This window comes from Hippopotamus amphibius, chromosome 3 (genome assembly GCF_030028045.1).
Source record: "Hippopotamus amphibius kiboko isolate mHipAmp2 chromosome 3, mHipAmp2.hap2, whole genome shotgun sequence".
NCBI lineage: Eukaryota > Metazoa > Chordata > Mammalia > Artiodactyla > Hippopotamidae > Hippopotamus > Hippopotamus amphibius.
In genome coordinates, this window is record NC_080188.1 from 127,143,890 (window position 1) to 127,161,593 (window position 17,704).

Genomic DNA, 17,704 nt, shown 5'->3' on the forward strand with positions numbered 1-17,704 from the left:
ACAAGGTGCTACACACGCCCCCCATCCTTATGCTCTATTGTTCACTCTGTTCCCCTCTCCAGCTGTACATGCTCTGGGATTCCTTGGACAGACATGCTCCTGCCCTAGGACTTCCTGACAGAGGTACTTTCAGTCTGAAATGATTCCCCCAGAGGATGGCTTGTTTGCTTCCTCATTTCCTTCACGTCTTCTCATCACTACCTAATAGGCTACACGTTTTACTAGTTTATTATCTGTCTTTCTCCCCCATAATATAAGCTCCAAGATCGGGATTTTTGACACTTTTTCTTCACTGCTTTATCCTTGGCCCTGCCCCACAGGGTAGGTGCTCAATAAAATTTGTATAATGAACTTGTAAGCAAACATTTCCCTTAACTTGTCACATGTTCTATTTCTGACGTCTTCTGCTACGCAAAATCTTTCTATTTACATACGTACATCTGTCAGTTTTGAAGTTTTTCCTCTTTTATGTAAAGGCTCAACTTTTACCCCCTCAAGGACCGTTCTTTTGGCTTAATTTCCCACTTTATTAAGCTTTCCACTGCGGAGAATTTCAAAGATACACCAAAGACATGTATCTCACTCCTCGTTTGAAAAGTCCATAAAGGCAGACGCGGGCTCTGATGAATTTTTCAACGTCTCCAGCGCCTGCCAGGACCTCAGCAACCTCAGGGAGTGTGTTTCCAAAGAATAAACTAATGGCACTAGAGTTTCCCCAGGGCACATGCCTCTCAGGGTCTCCTCAGACCTCCCAGCACAGGCGGCAGCCCTGGAGCCGTTCGCTGAAGGAAGGCGTTTGTCCTGGTTTCTCCCGCCAGGCCGGGCCTTCCGGTGGACACTCTCACTGCCACCTCTCGGCGCGGGTTTGGTCTAGGCTGCCAGAATGGGAGGGGCTCTGACTTCCGACTGAACAAAGTTTTTCCTTGGGGCCCGGCGACCCCGGCCCCACCCGGGCCAGAGGCCGCCTCCCCAAGTAGGCCTCTCGGCCGCCCCGGCGCAGCCCTCACGCGTATCCCCTTCTCCAACCCTCTTCCCCCTCCCCCCGGCAGTGGCGGTTGGTCGCGCGCCGTCGTCCCTCTCCCACCCCCTCCGCTAACGAGCGGGCTCCAGGCCCTCTGGGATTGGCTGCGCCTGAGCGCATCTTCTCTCAGCCTCTCTGATTGGCTGCAGGACGCGCGGGATCTGGGCTCCGATTGGCTAGGTCAGGGCGCCTGCGCGGCGGGGTTCTCGGTCGCCAGCCATTCCTGGGGAGGACTGCCGGCGGGTCGGACGTCTTGCCTGTCGCTGGAGGAGCGGTCCCGGCTCTCCGGGAAGGCGGCTGCGGCGGCAAAATGAAGATATTCGTGGGAAACGTCGATGGGGCGGATACGACGCCGGAGGAGCTGGCAGCTCTCTTCGCGCCCTACGGCACGGTCATGAGCTGCGCCGTCATGAAACAGTTCGCCTTCGTGCACATGCGCGAGAACGCGGGCGCGCTGCGCGCCATCGAGGCCCTGCATGGCCACGAGCTGCGGCCGGGGCGCGCGCTCGTGGTGGAGATGTCGCGCCCGCGGCCTCTTAACACTTGGAAGATATTCGTGGGCAATGTATCGGCTGCGTGCACAAGCCAGGAATTGCGCAGCCTCTTCGAGCGCCGCGGACGCGTCATCGAGTGTGACGTGGTGAAAGGTAACGCGAAGGCGGGGGCGCGGGCGCGCTCGGGGCGCTCTGCTTGCTAGCCACGCCCCTTTCCCGGGGGTCGGTCACTGCGCGGTTGGCGGTGGCGGGGGTGGGGGGGGGGGAAGTCCGCGGGAGTGAGGCCGGAGGTGGCGGGGGCGCGTTGGGTAGAGCCACCCTCCTCCCGTGCGGTCCAGGCACCATTAGCCAAATGGGAGGAAGCGGCTCTGGGTGGGTGCGGCGGCCACTGTGAGCCGAGCTACGGGGCCGGGGACGTGCCTGCGAGACTTGGGAGTGTACCGGGGGCGCGCCTTCCACTGGCCTCCTGGGCCTGGCACCGAGCGGAAATTGGGAAGTGACGGGCACAAGCCGGATCATGGAGCGGGGAAGATTTCGCCACTTCCCCACTTCCTCTCCAGACGTCTGTCAGAGCAAGGGAAAAGGTGGGGGCTGACACTGCCCCCGCCCCCCCAAGGCCACCCTCGTGTTCCCTCCCGATGAATGCTCCCGAGCGGAAGGTAACGGGGCCCTTGGAAGTTTCTCGGGCTGGGATCTTTTAGTATTGTGTGGCGTGGGTCTACTCATGGGCATGGTTACTTGTGGGTACAGGAGGGCCCCCTTCCGAACCACTTTGGCCTCTCATTATTGTTAGGTGGGTTAGGCGTGGCAACTGCGCTTTCCAACTCCCTCAAACTCCCCCCCACTTTGGGATCGATCTTACATCTATAAACTGGGAACCCCGAACTTTTCCCTGTGGAAGAAGGCTTGTTTTATGAAACGACCTCTTCTGAGCGGCTGTCCTGTCAAGCGGGTGCCCCAGGGCAGTGTTCTTCTTTTAGAAACTTGGTGATTTTGCAAGAGCGCACACTCTGGCTGAGGGGGACCTGGGGACGTAATAGTCGTCTTTGCTTGAGTAGTCTTTTAATTGTCAGGGTGGATCGCTAGTTTGCTTTCGAGAAGAATGTATCACTGTAATATAGGTCTGACTTCCTTTTTGGGACCCAGTTGACTTTTTTCATAGTCTGGGTTGTTACCCCTAAGCTCTTCTTCGTTGGCAGGATTTAGAGGTACAGCCCTTGTGTATGTGGCCAGTTTCTGTTCCACTTGGGAAAAGATCAGAGTTAACTTTGCCTTGGGATGCAACCTGGGAGTGAGTATCTGATCACTTGCTCCTGGTTTTGGATTCATAGGTGCTTATACCCTGTGTGAGAAGTTTTGAGGGTAGTAAATAAATTTGGGAGCAGGTGCTTATTCGTACCCACCAAGATACATCTTTTGGGTCATTCCTTATCCTTTCCGTAACTGGGGGAAGTGTAAAGGGTTTCAGTCTCCACCACTAGAAGTAATTCTTTCTTCTGCATTAATACTGCATTCTGTTTTCCTCAACTCAGGCTGTGCAAGTTCGTGACTGTCTGGACTCAGGCTTTCCTGCTGGGTGCTCTCATATACAGAGGCAGGCTGTATTTGTATGTTGCATGGGTTTTTGCGTTTATTTAGAGTGAAAGAGTGGGAAGGGCCTCAGATTGGGCACCTGGCCAGGAAATGTATATGACTCATTATGAGAATTCTGTGTTTGGTTGACGTATTACATACACTTTTGTGTGTGGTTCTTCTTAGGGTAGCTACTAGATTGGGAGTCTAGAAACTTGCATCTGAGGGGACAGTCTCTATGGAACTCATTGGTCAAGAATCCACCTTTGGGGTGGTAGAGAAAGCTGAAAATTTGCCTATATTTGCTTGGGACTGACACCAAGTGACAGTCGGGGTGGGGTGAAGTGTGTAACTGCATGTGGTTTTTAGAACTCCTGGTTGTTTCCTTGTGAGAATTAGAGTGAAAGTTTTGTGCGTTTTGTCCCTCTGTGAACATTTGATTGGCAGAAATGCATTGACTTCCTCAGGGAGTGGTGGTTAGTTGTTCTGTAGTTATGCTGATATGTAAGAGATCTCCTGATAATATTTTGATGTAAGGGACTGGGAAAGATTTGAGGATCATATCCTCCACTGATGCCTTTCTATTCGGAGTGAAGGAAAATGACGTTTTTAAGTTGGGAATGTAGTAGAAGAGACTGGCTTTTGCTCTATAAATAGCTTACTTATTTCTTGGTCTGGGAATGGGCATTTGAGTCATCTTGTATTGGTTGTCAGGTCTTTGAAAAGCACAGAAGCTTGGCATTGTACAGGACAACCAGTTCTATTTCACAGGGGAAAAAACATAGTTGCTTGTTTCCAGGAGCTTAAATGTGATTTGATTTGTAGAGTAAAAGTCTCCATAGCAACAGCAGATTGTAACCACTCTCTACAGCTACATTCTATTGGGTGTTCAAGGATGAAGTCTGAGAGTTGCTGACAGCCTTGGGAACCATTTAGATTTCATGAGAAGTCTGAAAGGTGGAATAGGAAACTGTTTCCTCTCCTTTCTTGTGGGTATGCATTCTTTCCTCCTACATACAGCTCTGTAGTTTCAAAGTAGAATTTTTTACTCTTCTGAGAATAGGAAAACTCATTTTTCTGGATTCCCTTAACTTTGGTACTACCAAGAAGAATTGTGATGCCACCAAACCATTAGGAGAGCTCTGTAAATCATTGCCTGCTAGTCCCTTTAAATGAGATGGATTTCCTTCAGAGATCACTGTTTCCTTGAACTATCTCTCCAGGCAGGTAGGTCCCTGGAGTTTGCTAGATCTTTGTTTTTTCTTTATTGTCCTAGGAGTAGTTAGGTTCCTGGGAATCTTTGGTAGGGCTAGGTCTGGGTTTAGCTGCTCACTGTGGTAAGGGTTAGTTAACCCTCATGTGATTGAGTCAGGTATTCACATTTTCCTTCAGTATAAGGCTTAGAAACTCACATAAATTGGTTATGGTTGTATCTGATGGCTTTCTTTTTATCAGCTATATAGCTCATCTATGTGGTCAATTGTACAGACAAAATCTCAGTTTTCAAGTTTCACAAGCTGGTCTCTTAATAAAACCCAGCTAAGTAGGGAGTAGATAATGTGATGTCCTATTGCTCTTGTAAACCCATTGAAAGTTTTTGTTAGGTGTTTTTTCTTACCTTATTCCAGTCCTACGAATTTGTGTATAGGTTAACCAGGAATATAGTTTGGTTCTATAGTTTTGGTTCCCTCACAGTGCCTGAAAGTCTTTTTTTAATTCCCTTTAATCTGCCTACAAGCTCTTGCTTTTTGCTTGCCATTGCATTCTCCTGGAGGTAGCGTCAGCTCAGCCTTTGCTTTTAAAGAGATTTGGGACCACCAGTGTTGATTTTTAGCTTACTCTACCCAAAGTGGAGGTGAGAGATCAGAGGACAGTTCCAGTGTCCTGTGGCTAGGCCAAAAGGAACACTTTTGCTTTTCACAGTTCGTAGATGAAGAATCAGGTTCTGGCCATAGTGGTTTGAAGACAGAGTTGTGATAGTGCATTTTGTTCCTTTATCATCTATGGCAAGTTCCAAATTTGCATCCAGATGGCATTGTGCTCTTGTGTTTTATTAAAGATGAAAGATCATATCTGTAGGGAAGTAGCCTATGGTTATTCCTAGGCTTGAATAATTGTCATGATTTCTATCATTACACTTTACTTTTATATTTATACTTTACAAGGCATTCTTATCATCTCATTTGAATCTTCTAACGCTGAGGTGGGTAGGACAGATTGTCAGATGGAGACATAAATTGTAAGTTCCCTAAGAATTTATAGCAAGTCAGCGATCTGGATCTTCACCTGAGGCATTTTAGCGCCTAGCCCCAGAATTCCTTCTGCTATACCACACTTCGGACTTCTACCTGTTGATTATATTTTTATTCTTGTTTGTATGAGAGTCACGTTGGTGGCATTGCCTTAAATGGCTTGCTTTATAGGAGCAGCTAGAGAGGGCATACCAGTGTGAAAGTTTCTAGAAATTAGGACACTTGTTTAGAGGCCATTTAAAAGGATTTCTTATCAAGAATGGAACCTTAGTAATTTCATCCAGGTAATCCTTCATTTCCTAAAGTGATGTGAGAGAGATGGGGTCCTGGTGCTTGGACTTTAAAAGTAGGCACAGGTCCAGATGGGGTTAAGTGTATTGCCTTACTTACCACCAGTATGATCTTCTCATTGTTCTTCAGATTCTGCTTGCACCATTGTGGTTTGTGATGTGTTTGGATGTGAACAAAAATTTCTTCCCATTCCTTCCCTTTGTAAAGTTTTCTTGTTCTTTATGGTAGGTGAGTAGGACTTTTGAGATTGACATCCTGTCTTCAAGCCTGTCTTACCACAGCTCATTCAGATCCTGAATGAGGACATAAGGGGTAACCTGCTTAGCAGAGCCTGCTAGCTGTAGTAATTGTAGCTTCTTGCCATGAAGCTGAGAAACCAAATCTTTTCTGTGAACAGAAACCCAAGGGGTAAGGAATACTTCTGTCTGTTGATGAGTAACTTCTGATGTAATGTAGCCTGGGGGCGCGGGCCTGAACTCGGCCAGAAGGCTCAGTTTCCATTCCCACATCTCATTGGCTTATGTGGGGTCCAGCTTTTCCCCTTTTAAGCTTAAGTGTCTAGTCTTAATACACAGTCCTGCCTTATGCATTGACTTCTCAGGGTAGACTGGTGTAGTGAAGAGGCACGGAGAACTGGGATTCTGTTCCTGGCTCTGACACATGGATTTGGGGCAAGCCATATCACTTCTCTGAGTGTACTTGCCCACCTGTAAAATGGGGATAATGATCCTTTGCTTTGCTTGCCTCCTGCAGTTGTTGTGAGGCCCAGATGAGGTCCTGTGCATGGAACTGTTTTGAAAACTGGGAAGTACTGTGGGACAAGGGGAGATGATTATGGAGGAATTTCATGGACTGTGCATTGCAGTGTAGCTCTCCTGCCTTAACTGGACCCTGGACTGAGACATGGGTCATGCCAAGACAGAAGTGCTCATTTCCAGTGTTTGAGAGTTAAGCCTCAAAGGTGAACAGTAGTATTTGGTGATCTTGGGTTAGAGAATACTGAATAATTGAGTGATCCAGGAATGCTTTCTGCGTTTTGTCTGCTGGTTTATACTTACAGGAGATATGAAGATTTTTATCCTGAGTTGCAGTTCATCTTTGCTCTTTCTTCTCTCACCAGGAAGTTGGGTGAGGTGGCAGGGGGAACAGGGAGAATGGGAAGAAAGCCATAGGCAAAGCTGACTGCTTGGGACAGTCAGAAGCTTTGTTATATGGGAGCCACGTTTTATGACCTACTCCTGGAGAGGAGGGTTTGGAGGCCTGGAGGTAGCTGGCAGCAGCTGGGTGCTGTTGGTGTGTCCAGTTTGGGACCCATCAGGTAGCATGCCCTGCCCCCCTAATTGCTAACCCTCTGTCTGCTGCTTTATCAGACTACGCGTTTGTTCACATGGAGAAGGAAGCAGATGCCAAAGCCGCCATCGCGCAGCTCAACGGCAAAGAAGTGAAGGGCAAGCGCATCAACGTGGAACTCTCAACCAAGGGTCAGAAGAAGGGGCCTGGCCTGGCTATCCAGTCTGGGGACAAGACCAAGAAACCAGGGGCTGGGGATACGGCATTCCCCGGAACTGGTGGCTTCTCTGCCACCTTCGACTACCAGCAGGCTTTTGGCAACAGCACTGGTGGCTTTGATGGGCAAGCCCGTCAGCCCACACCACCCTTCTTTGGTCGCGACCGCAGCCCCCTGCGCCGTTCACCTCCCCGAGCCTCGTATGTGGCTCCTCTGACGGCCCAGCCAGCCACCTACCGGGCCCAGCCCTCAGTGTCACTGGGCGCTGCCTACAGGGCCCAGCCTTCTGCCTCTTTGGGTGTCGGCTATCGGACTCAGCCCATGACAGCCCAGGCAGCCTCTTACCGCGCTCAGCCCTCTGTTTCCCTTGGGGCCCCATACAGGGGCCAGCTGGCTAGCCCTAGCTCCCAGTCTGCCGCAGCTTCCTCGCTTGGCCCGTATGGTGGAGCCCAGCCCTCGGCCTCAGCCCTCTCCTCCTATGGGGGTCAGCCAGCTGCGGCTTCTTCGCTCAACTCCTATGGGGCTCAGGGCTCCTCCCTTGCCTCCTATGGTAACCAGCCATCTTCTTATGGGGCGCAGGCTGCCTCTTCCTATGGGGTTCGTGCAGCTGCCTCCTCCTACAACACCCAGGGAGCAGCTTCCTCCCTAGGCTCCTATGGGGCCCAGGCAGCCTCCTATGGGGCCCAGTCTGCAGCCTCTTCACTAGCTTATGGGGCCCAGGCAGCATCTTACAATGCCCAGCCTTCGGCCTCTTATAATGCCCAGTCTGCCCCATACGCTGCACAACAGGCTGCTTCCTACTCTTCCCAGCCTGCTGCCTATGTGGCACAGCCAGCTACAGCTGCTGCTTATGCTAGCCAGCCAGCTGCGTATGCTGCACAAGCCACTACCCCAATGGCTGGCTCCTATGGGGCCCAGCCAGTTGTTCAGACCCAGCTGAATAGTTATGGGGCTCAAGCATCAATGGGCCTGTCAGGCTCCTATGGGGCTCAGTCAGCTGCTGCGGCCACTGGCTCCTATGGTGCTGCAGCTGCCTATGGGGCCCAACCTTCTGCCACCCTGGCAGCTCCTTACCGCACTCAGTCGTCAGCCTCCTTGGCTGCTTCCTATGCTGCACAGCAGCATCCCCAGGCTGCTGCCTCCTACCGTGGCCAGCCGGGCAATGCCTACGATGGGGCAGGTCAGCCGTCTGCAACCTACCTGTCCATGTCCCAGGGGGCCGTTGCCAACGCCAACAGCACCCCGCCGCCCTATGAGCGTACCCGCCTCTCCCCACCCCGGGCCAGCTACGACGATCCGTACAAAAAGGCTGTCGCCATGTCGAAAAGGTACTGTATGCCCCCCCGCCTCTGCCCCCAGCTGGGGCTCAGGGCAAGGGGCTGAGGTTGGCATGGGAGGGAAACTGGAGCCATCGGCCCCTCCCTTGATCTTGTCTACTCCTCTGGGATGTCCAGAAGCCGAGGGGGATGATGTCTGTGGACTTTCCTGGTCACCAGGGTTAGGTGGAGCATAGCGCTCAGCCTGGGGTGGTACGAGCTAGTCAGGCTGGGAAGTGTCACCTGTCAAGGCTAGCCCAAGTGCTATTGGAGCTACTGCCTGCAAGATTGTGACCCATAGTCTTTCCCACTGTCTCAAGGATCCTTAAGCCTGTTACGTGGTTGTCCTGGCCTTTGGCGGGGGTGGGTCCCTTTGGCACTCACTGGCTGAAGGCAGGGTGTATGTGGTGCGTCCACTCTTTGGGAAGTTGGGGACCTTGCTTTCGTCCGCCGTTCTGTTGGTAAACAACCAAGGTCTTTCTCTGCGGGGCCCAGGGGTGGGGATAGTTTGTTTGTGGCTCGGGAATGTAGACCAGAATCCACCTTGGTCAGTTCAGAAGGGAGGCCTTCAGTGGTGGGCTTGGTTTCCCACTGAGTTGGACCAGGCTTGATTTCTTGCCCTGGATAGGGTGATGAGCCTTCTGACAAAATCTTTGTTTGTTGGAGACCAATCTGATTACACCCTCCCTATCCCCATTGGCATCTCCCCTGTGCCCACCTGGAGCCCTCCCCTCAATTGTCTCATTCACCAACTGTCTTCTTCTCTCGACTAGGTATGGTTCCGACCGGCGTTTAGCCGAGCTCTCTGATTACCGCCGTTTATCAGAGTCGCAGCTTTCGTTCCGCCGCTCGCCGACAAAGTCCTCGCTGGATTACCGTCGCCTGCCCGATGCCCATTCCGATTACGCACGCTATTCGGGCTCCTATAATGATTACCTGCGGGCAGCTCAGATGCACTCTGGCTACCAGCGCCGCATGTAGGGCCATCCTGGAATGGGGCACCACAGGGAGGGAAGGAGAGGAGAGGTGGAGTAGGGTGCAGACCCAGGTTATAAGCACTGGCCCATACCTCTCCTGTTTGCGGTTTTTCATCCCCTCTACCATGTGGGGCTTCCCCAGGAGACGATCCTTTTGAGTGTTCGGCAGTAACCTACTTTGTTCCTTCGCCTCAGCAGCAAATCTTGCTACTGGCTCTAGATCTGCGGTTCCCCTCTCCCCTGCCTCCCATCTCCCCAGGATGGGAATTTCTTTTATGTTTTTATTTTTTTTCCTGGCTCCCTTTTATTTTTTGTGCGCGATATTTAAGGTCGTCTAGATGGGGAAGCAACCTGCAGCTGAGGTCGGCGGCGCCTTTTTCTTTTTAGATGTGAGGGAGGCCAGGAAAGGGTTAGCTTAACCGTTTCCTATGCGCCAAGCTGTGCCAGTTGTCCAGGGGGCCCTGACTTTGTCCCTCTATAGACTGTTGAGACTGAGTTCCTGTTGGGACAGTCGGTTGGTATGTGTCCAAATCCCTACTGACCCCTGATGTTCTAGCTGATGCTGTGCGGCACAGTCCATTCCCCCATCTCCCCAAGTAGGTGGTGTTAGAAAACCTTAATTTTTTTTCCCTTTTGTATGGACTACAAATAAAACTTGGGGCGATTTGCAGTTTGGAAACCTGGTTGTCATTGTCTTGATTGCACTCAGTTTCAGAGAAGCCAGTTTGACATCCAGGAAGACATGACAACTAAAGGGAAGGTGGCCAGAGAACCCAGGGCAGATGAGGAAAGAAAAGGGTTTGAATGCGGGAATTAGAATCATTTCCCTGCTGCCAGCAGGATTTACCCCATCGTCGTTCTGCTAGTCTGCCATCTTTATTTAGGACTGGAGAGTCTGGACCAAGTTGCTTCAACTTGGGTTAATCACACCAAAATGCAGTAAATTTATTGCCCATTTTCCTTGCCCGTGCTTGGCTATTTTCTTTGACTTGTCTCCAGTTCAGAAACAATCTGGGCTCCAGCAGGGTGGTTCTGGGGTTTGGCTTCTCAAGTGAGAAGTGGGGAAAGGGTTGCTTTGGTGCTTACGAGTCTAGTACGTCCTTCAGGCAGTGGGCTCCAGTGAGTACTGGGGCTCGGACCTGGAAAGGAGCCAGTAGTTGGGGTGGGGGGTCATGTCACTGTCTGATAACGCCCTGTGGTTGGAACAGTTGGAAGCCGGTATGGGGGATTCTGGCCATAGACCTGGTATTTCGCCTGTTGAACATCACGGAGCGTCCTTCCTGCGTCCTGCCAACCCCTGCCAACATAGTCACCCGAGACTCAAATTCCCTATCTCCATTTGTTAGGATTTCCAGATGTTTGCTTGCTGGGTTTATATTTGAAGGCATTATGATAGACTCTGGGAAGGGAGTAAGGTGCAAACATAACCAAATAGGAATGCTGGAATAGGGTGAGGAATTGATTCTTTCTGTACTTTTATTCTGGGACTAGGGGTTCAGAGGACCTGGGCACAAAATAAGACAGTTCCAGCCATGGACAAGACGGAGGCTTGGGCTTTATGATGGGTGAACAGAAGACTGGTTGAGTAGGGTGATAACAGGAGACCTACTGACATTCCTTTGGGAAAGGGGGCTTTAGAAATTTGATTTGGGAGTCTGTTGGGGCAAGGTGATTTTGGGGAGGTGTGTGTGTCAAGTGGAGTTCAGGTGGGTTCTCTTCTGCCTCCTTCAGTGGTTTCTGTGAACTTGCCTGTGACAGAGTAGTTTGCCCCCAGAAGTTCTCGTCACTCTGTCGAGGGGGCAAAAGCACATGGTCTTGTGAGCTCCTATTTGTGGATGCAAACTGGGATGATCTCAGGGTTACTGAGGCCATAGCATTCTTCCTTGCTTTTCTTTTTGCTCACTGCTTTGCCGCTCCTTTTCATTTCTTTGCGGGACTGGGAGGAGGTGGAATTTGATGGGTTTCTTGTCACTTTTTTGCAGTGAGGGTGGGGTAATCTCAGGGCCAAGCTAACAGGCTTAGCTCTGGTTATTTCCCTGGAAAATCAAGGGTTGGTTAATTATAGTGCTGTGATTGTGGCCTCTGTATTTGTAATTACTTCTTTCTTTGTCGGTGTGGCTTTCTGTCATCTTCTCTCTGTCCATTGAGGGTTCTACCACTGTCCCAATCCCATGGTTCCTGTGAAAAATAGCCTAATGTGCTCTTGGGGCCAGTGTTGATATTTCTTTATTGCAGCCCAAGTTCTTCAGAGTGACCTGGCCTAGCGGATCACTCTGCTTATCTTTAGGTCCTGATGCCCTTGCTGCCTCTGCTGCCAGGCTAGATGGAGCTAAAGCTAAATCATCTGTCATTTTCCTCTTTCTTGCAGATTGTTTTAAAATTCCCTCCCTCTTTAAATTATGCCACCTGTGTTAATCCTATAACCCACTCCTCATACTTTGCTTTTTGTGGATTTCTAATTTCCAGGGTCCTATAACTTGGGAGACTGTTGGGTTGAGTGAATGGGAGGATAGATATTTAATGTGTTTTGGGAAAGGGGGTGGGAATATGGGCTCCCAGTGTCCTTCAGATCTTTGCACTTCTGATCTATCACCTCTGTAATTTGACCTCCATTGGAGAAGATTTAGATGGTTTATTCCTGGAACAAGACTACATAAAGGCTTCTCACCTCATCAGCCTGTTCTTTTCCGAGGTTTGGACCTTGTTTCAGAGTCTGTCTGGGGTAAGCCTGGATCCCCGGCCCTTGTATTGGAGGTAATGGGGCTATCACTGAGTGGTCAGCCTCTGTGGGTAGGCTGCCTTTCTAGTCATGCCCATCAGTTAAGCCCTGCCAGAGTCTCTGCACAGACTGTTGGTTCTACAGTCATTTTGTCCTATCAAGCCAAGTAAGTTGACTATAATGTGGGATGATTAAGGTCATAATGAAAGTTAATTTCCTAGATTTATGGACTAGTATGTAATGTAATAGGAGTTTGGGTAATAAGATGGATATGATAGGCGGAAAATTCTCATTTCACCGAAATTCTGCAGGTACCTGTAAAAAGATCATAAAGGGTAGAATCTAGAGTTCTCCAGGAAGAAAAAGTTATTAAAGTGATTTCAAGTCTACCTGTAAATCATGAGAAATACTGTGTGTCTGCAGTGCTGGAAATACCATGTTCAGGTAGCTGAACCCCTTGGGCCGACTTTGGGGAATGGATAATCTGGGGGAGGCAGGACCTACCTCGATGAACTAGTTGCAGTTAATAAGTAATGCTAGGGAAGTGGTAGGTAAGGATGGAGGGGATGCGGCAGTCCCACTACAGAAAACTGTGGAAATGGGATTTGTTTGATTTGAAAACTGACATGGCACAGAGAGAATTACTGAGGGTGTTCGCTCTAAGATCAGGCTTCCTGAGTTTGAATCCTGGTTCTGCCACTTATCTGTGTGATCTTGGAATTCTACCTTAGTTTTTTTATCTAAAGAATGGGGATAATAGCTAACATCTGTTGAACACATGCTAAACATTGTTAAAAGTGTTTTTCATATATTTCATTTTATCTTTATTGCAACTCAAACCTGTTTTATAAATTGGGAAATTGAGGCTGTAGGTTAAGTAACTTCTTAAGATCACATGGCTAGAAAGTAGTGGATCAAGGAATGGAACCTGCCATTTGAACCATCCAGGATTTTGCTTGTAATACTACTGTTGGAGCAAATAACATGTAGCAAGTATAGGGCCTTATATATAGTCACTGCTCATTAAATGCTAGCCATCTCAGAAATAAGGAGTTAGAACATTCTGGGGAGATTGGGATTGCCTAGGGGAGCACACAGTTTAGCAAAGGACTTTGGATGTAGGTGTGAGTTTAGCACGAATGAGTAACAGTGAAGGAAGGGGATTTCTGTAATGAGTGGTACTTAGGTGTGATGTAGGCCACTGAACCATACCATACCAGTTTTGGCCACCTCCAGCCTCATACAACGCTGTTGTATCCTGGGGGTCAGATTGTCTCCTAGGTATGGGTAGGGGACCTGCACAGACATTAAGGGGAGGCTTAGTGTGTGTAGCTGGTAGTGAGACTGGAGGCCTAGGAAGCTTGCTGACTGGCCTAGTGGCTCCCTCTGAACATCCCTGGAGAATACTGGTTTTTAATTTGAGCCCCTGTTAGAACAGTAACTCATTTCTGGATCAGGAGCCAGAGTTATTAGGTACGTAAGTTGTATACATTCCTAAGGGTGTGAAAGGGTTTGAAACGAATACAGATTGCTTATTAACGTTTGAGTAGTCTTCACTGACAACAGTGTTTCCCCCTGAATTTGGATTTGCCCATCATTTCCCTTTTAAGGGTCCAGGCTGCAGGCTCCAGACTCTTTCATCTCTTCAAGATCTGGAGCCAGAACATATTTATGCTTGGCTCTGACAGAAAGCCAACTGTCTAGATGACTCTGGACAAGTCGCTTTATCTTTTAACTTAGAGGCTTGGTAACCTGATCAGAAGAATCACCAAAGTGGCATCTGCAGTGTTCCAGACAAGGTGCTTTTAAAACATCCCATTCTCTGTAGTTGGGGTGGTAAGGTAAAGGGTTTGGACCAGATATCTTTAATTTAAAAACCTTTAATGGTTTTTAAGGGGCAAACATTGTTTCTTTAGTACTTGGTAAAATACAGTTGGGTAAATGAACATCACTATGGAGACACTGGAGCTACAAATCTTCCCTACCTAAAGCTTCATTTTGCAGCATTTGTCAGACGTAATCCTGGTAATCAAAAGCTGTAGCATAAGTTACCCCCTGGCTTTTGGGCACCTGCTTTTTATGGGGAGACCGGAAAGTATACTAGGAGATAAGAGCACAAGTGCTTGTTTTTAGTACTGAGTGTCCATGTTCTTATGCTGATATTGACTGAAAATCCAAAGTCATTTCTCTCCTCTTGGTTATCAAGAATTTAACTCGTGTGTTCATTTATCCATTTGTTAAGTTAGCCAACAAATATTTGAGTGCTTACCATGTGCCAGGTGCAGTTTTAATACAGGATGATGATAGACAACAAGAAAAGGTCCTTGCTCCTGTGGAACAAGTATTTGCTGGGGGAAGGGGGGTGGGAGGAAGTCAGAAAATGAACAAATAGGATTTCAAGTGGTGGTAAGTATTTGGAAAAATAACATGGAGTCATGGGATAGAGTTCCAAGGTGTAGGGTTGGAGTAGGGGGATGTCTTTAGATGGGGTGGCCAGTAAAGGACCTGGAGAAAGAACACTTAAGTCTGAATGAGCTTGGGACAAAGGGGCCAGTGTACTGGAGCATAGTTGGGGGGGCGGGGTGGGGGTTGGAGAGTTGTTAGATTTAGAGATTCAGGCAAACAACCAGATTGGGTAGTGTTAATTGAAACTTCCAATTGCCATGGGTTTTAATTTAAAAAGCAGGGGAATGATTTAATGTTTAGTCAGTTGGATGAGTTTGCAAAATGAAACAAATATAACTCAACCTAGAGGACTTTCAGAAGGTAAATCAAGAATATACTTAGATTAAGGGGTGAGGGGTGGTCTGCAAAGTGGCCTGAACTGCGATCCTGAGAAGATTTATATTCCCAGTTTTCCCTCTTTGGACTTGGAGAGATTCCTAGTTTCATAGAGTAAGCTGATTTCATATGCTTTGGTATTTTGGAAGAAAGTTTATCTCCAAGGCTATAAGGACAAAAATTTTGGAAGATCAGACAAAGGAGCTGAAAGGACTTCTATACCAGATGTGTTTTCCTGTGCATATTGAGTTGTGACCACCTCCTGATGCAGGGCCCCTCAAAAGGGCGTACTTGTAGCTAACATGCAATTGGTTTCCTTCATCACTGATCCTTTGGCCTTTACTCAGAGCCAGTGTCAGCATTAGGATCCACAATGAAAATGGACCAAGACTAGTGGCCATTGCATGTGTAAATGTTACATTTTGACATTTTTAGATTCTTACCTTTTCCCACCCTAGAATAAATTCTTGACCAGTTCCCCACCATTTGATTTCTGAGTCAAGTCAGGTTTTAAAATCTATTTCCATAACTTTGACTTAACTGAACTTTCTCTTCATGATCCCCACCTCTTTTGGGGCTGCTTTGAACAGTAGTATGTCCTACTTGTCATCTTCACTCCTGATGATCCCTCTCCTCAAACCACTGCTTTTATCATGTTTTAAATTCATCCATCCCCCTTTTTTAAGCTCCCTCTTTTAAACTCCCTCTTCAAGAGCTGCCTTGAAAAAGGGTCATTGCTTGTTCAGTGAATGATGGGATTATGTGAAGAAGCCAAAGGATGATAAAAAATGTGATGAGGGAAGCCGGACCCTCTAGAGAATGCGGTTTTGATTGTATTTTGCTTACAGCTGGTTGAGATTTATTAGGCTCTTCCTTCTCAGGTCGGTTCTAGGAGTTTAAACCTACAGCTCTGGCTGATGGCGCCCAATAAAATGAAACAAAAAACTTTGCTTCTCTAGTTTTTTCTCAGGGCAGGGCGGGGGTGTTTCCTCAATCTCCACGGTCACACAGAGAAGCGTTTTCTTCATCTTGGACCCCGGGAGGCTGGTTCCTCGAGGGAACTTGTCTCCTCGGCGCCCCCTGAGTAATGCAGCCCTCGGAACCGAGCGGACGTCGGGGCCTTTATACCCTCATTGAAGCTGAGCCCATTAACCGTTTTCAGAGTTCCTTTCACCACCTATGAAAGTAGTTTCAATTTGGGGGTAGATCCGGGACTCCCAGCGCGCCGGTGAGGGTTCTTGGCTAAAGCAGGAGGTTGGTTTCTTCAGGTGGGAAGCTTTGTCTTTTTTCTTACCTGGCTTCTGGGTCTGCGTAAGCTACCGCCCGCAGCATCCTGGCTGCGAGGGGGTGGCGTTTGGGAGTTTAGAGGGAGAAATTTAGAGTAGAAGGCAAAATGGGACGCACGTGGATTGGCGAGATGTGGAAGCCTAACAAAGTTGGCGCCATGAAGCTAAAGACAGCCACACCGGAGCCCTAGCTCGCTCCGCCTAATGGCGGGCGGAACCCCGCCGGCGAAGCCCACGTTGGTAGTTCCTCCCTCACGCCGACCTTCCATCCAATCAGTGACGTCGATTTCTCGAGAGAGTTGCTCATTGGCTTTCGCATAAACGCTCCGGGGTTACTGACGTTTCCACCTCTTCCCGGCCTCAGGTAATTGGCGTTCGTGGTAACCAATCAGGAAGAGGACCTACGGGAACGCCTGCCTTTTGCTTTATTGAACGGCCAATCCGGTGGTAGGTTCACCTCCCCCTCTCTACCCAGAGTCACTGCTGCAGCCGCCGCCATTTTAGCGTTTTGTCAGAAGCGTCCGCGCCGAGGAGGAGAGCCCCTGCTGCTTTTCGTGCGGGTGAGAGACTCCGAGCCCCTTCACGGCCTTTCTTTTGCTCTGTTAAATCACACTTCTTGGGCTTCAGGGGTATCCTAGGGTGGTCGTGGCCTCCGTATCCGTCACTGAGAGCCGACCTCGGTGCTCGGCACTGCGCGGTAAGCCTCAAGCAGCCCTTCCCCCACGACCTCCCCCGAGAATACCTTTCCTTCTCCCCACCCTGCCCTCTATCCGACTTTGCTCGGCTTGCTGCCGCGAGGTTATTACCGAGATAAACGCGCTTCCATTAGACTTAGGAATTGCAAGCCCGTTTCGAGAATTTCTCAAGCCCCGAGACGTTGTCTGGCCGCTGAGGCTCAAGCCCCCTTCTCCGGCCATGCATCTCTCTAGTTCTCCAGGACCTCGGAGCACGGCACCCCGAGAGAGGCGTTCCCGACTCCAGCACTTCCTGTGCTCTTCAGAAGCCTCGCTATCTGGCCTAAGTCACGGGTTAACTGCTTCCAAAGGAAACCCTAAAACGTAGCTATTATAAGGTCCACTTTTCCGGAAATGGTGGCTGATTCTTTGGTTACGAAAGGAAGAGCCAGTTCATAATTTCAGACAGTGAATCCAGCTAGCCAAGTATTTAGACCTTTGTTTTCTTTCACCCCCTTTTTTTTTTGGCGGCGCCGCCGCGCGGCTTGCGGGAATCTTAGCTCCCCCGACCAGGGGTTGAACCCGGGCCCCCGGTAGTAAAAACGAGGGGTCCTAAACACTGTACCTCTGGGGAATTCCCCCTGACTGTCTTTGTAGTAGGTAGAGAGCCCAGTACCCCATGGGCTACATTTCATTTCCATTCCTGTTGGAAACTATTCATCTTTTACCAAAGCCTTTGTCTGTGTCTGCTAAGGATCTCTGTTACAGATGCTTTCTCCTTTCTGTAGGTGCTATAGCTGGAACTGTCGCGGGT

General features: G+C 49.2%; 2 protein-coding genes across 10 annotated transcripts in view; both read left to right on the plus strand.

Annotated features, from left to right (window-relative positions):
- Positions 1-1,233: 1,233 nt before the first annotated feature.
- RBM14 (RNA binding motif protein 14) lies at positions 1,234-16,713 on the plus strand. Of its 4 annotated transcripts, XR_009052607.1 has the most exons (4): positions 1,234-1,668; positions 7,001-7,111; positions 8,353-8,465; positions 9,227-9,365. XR_009052607.1 is itself a non-coding variant. In XM_057726796.1 (3 exons), exons 1-3 carry the CDS (start codon positions 1,332-1,334, stop codon positions 9,432-9,434), a joined length of 2,010 nt encoding a protein of 669 aa, XP_057582779.1. In that variant the 5' UTR covers positions 1,234-1,331; the 3' UTR covers positions 9,435-10,109. The 4 variants fall into 4 exon arrangements, 3 of the variants coding, with proteins under 3 accessions (XP_057582779.1, XP_057582780.1, XP_057582781.1); XM_057726796.1 differs by having other exon boundaries at positions 7,001-8,465; positions 9,227-10,109; XM_057726797.1 differs by lacking the exon at positions 8,353-8,465 and having other exon boundaries at positions 9,227-10,109.
- The window catches only part of RBM4 (RNA binding motif protein 4), a 33,786-nt gene continuing 32,726 nt past the window's right edge, over positions 16,645-17,704 (plus strand). For all 6 annotated transcript variants that reach the window (XM_057726811.1, XM_057726810.1, XM_057726808.1 and 3 more), the window contains exon 1: positions 16,645-16,776. The gene's annotated coding sequence lies outside the window, so the exon portion shown is untranslated. The remainder of the gene's footprint in view (positions 16,777-17,704) is intronic.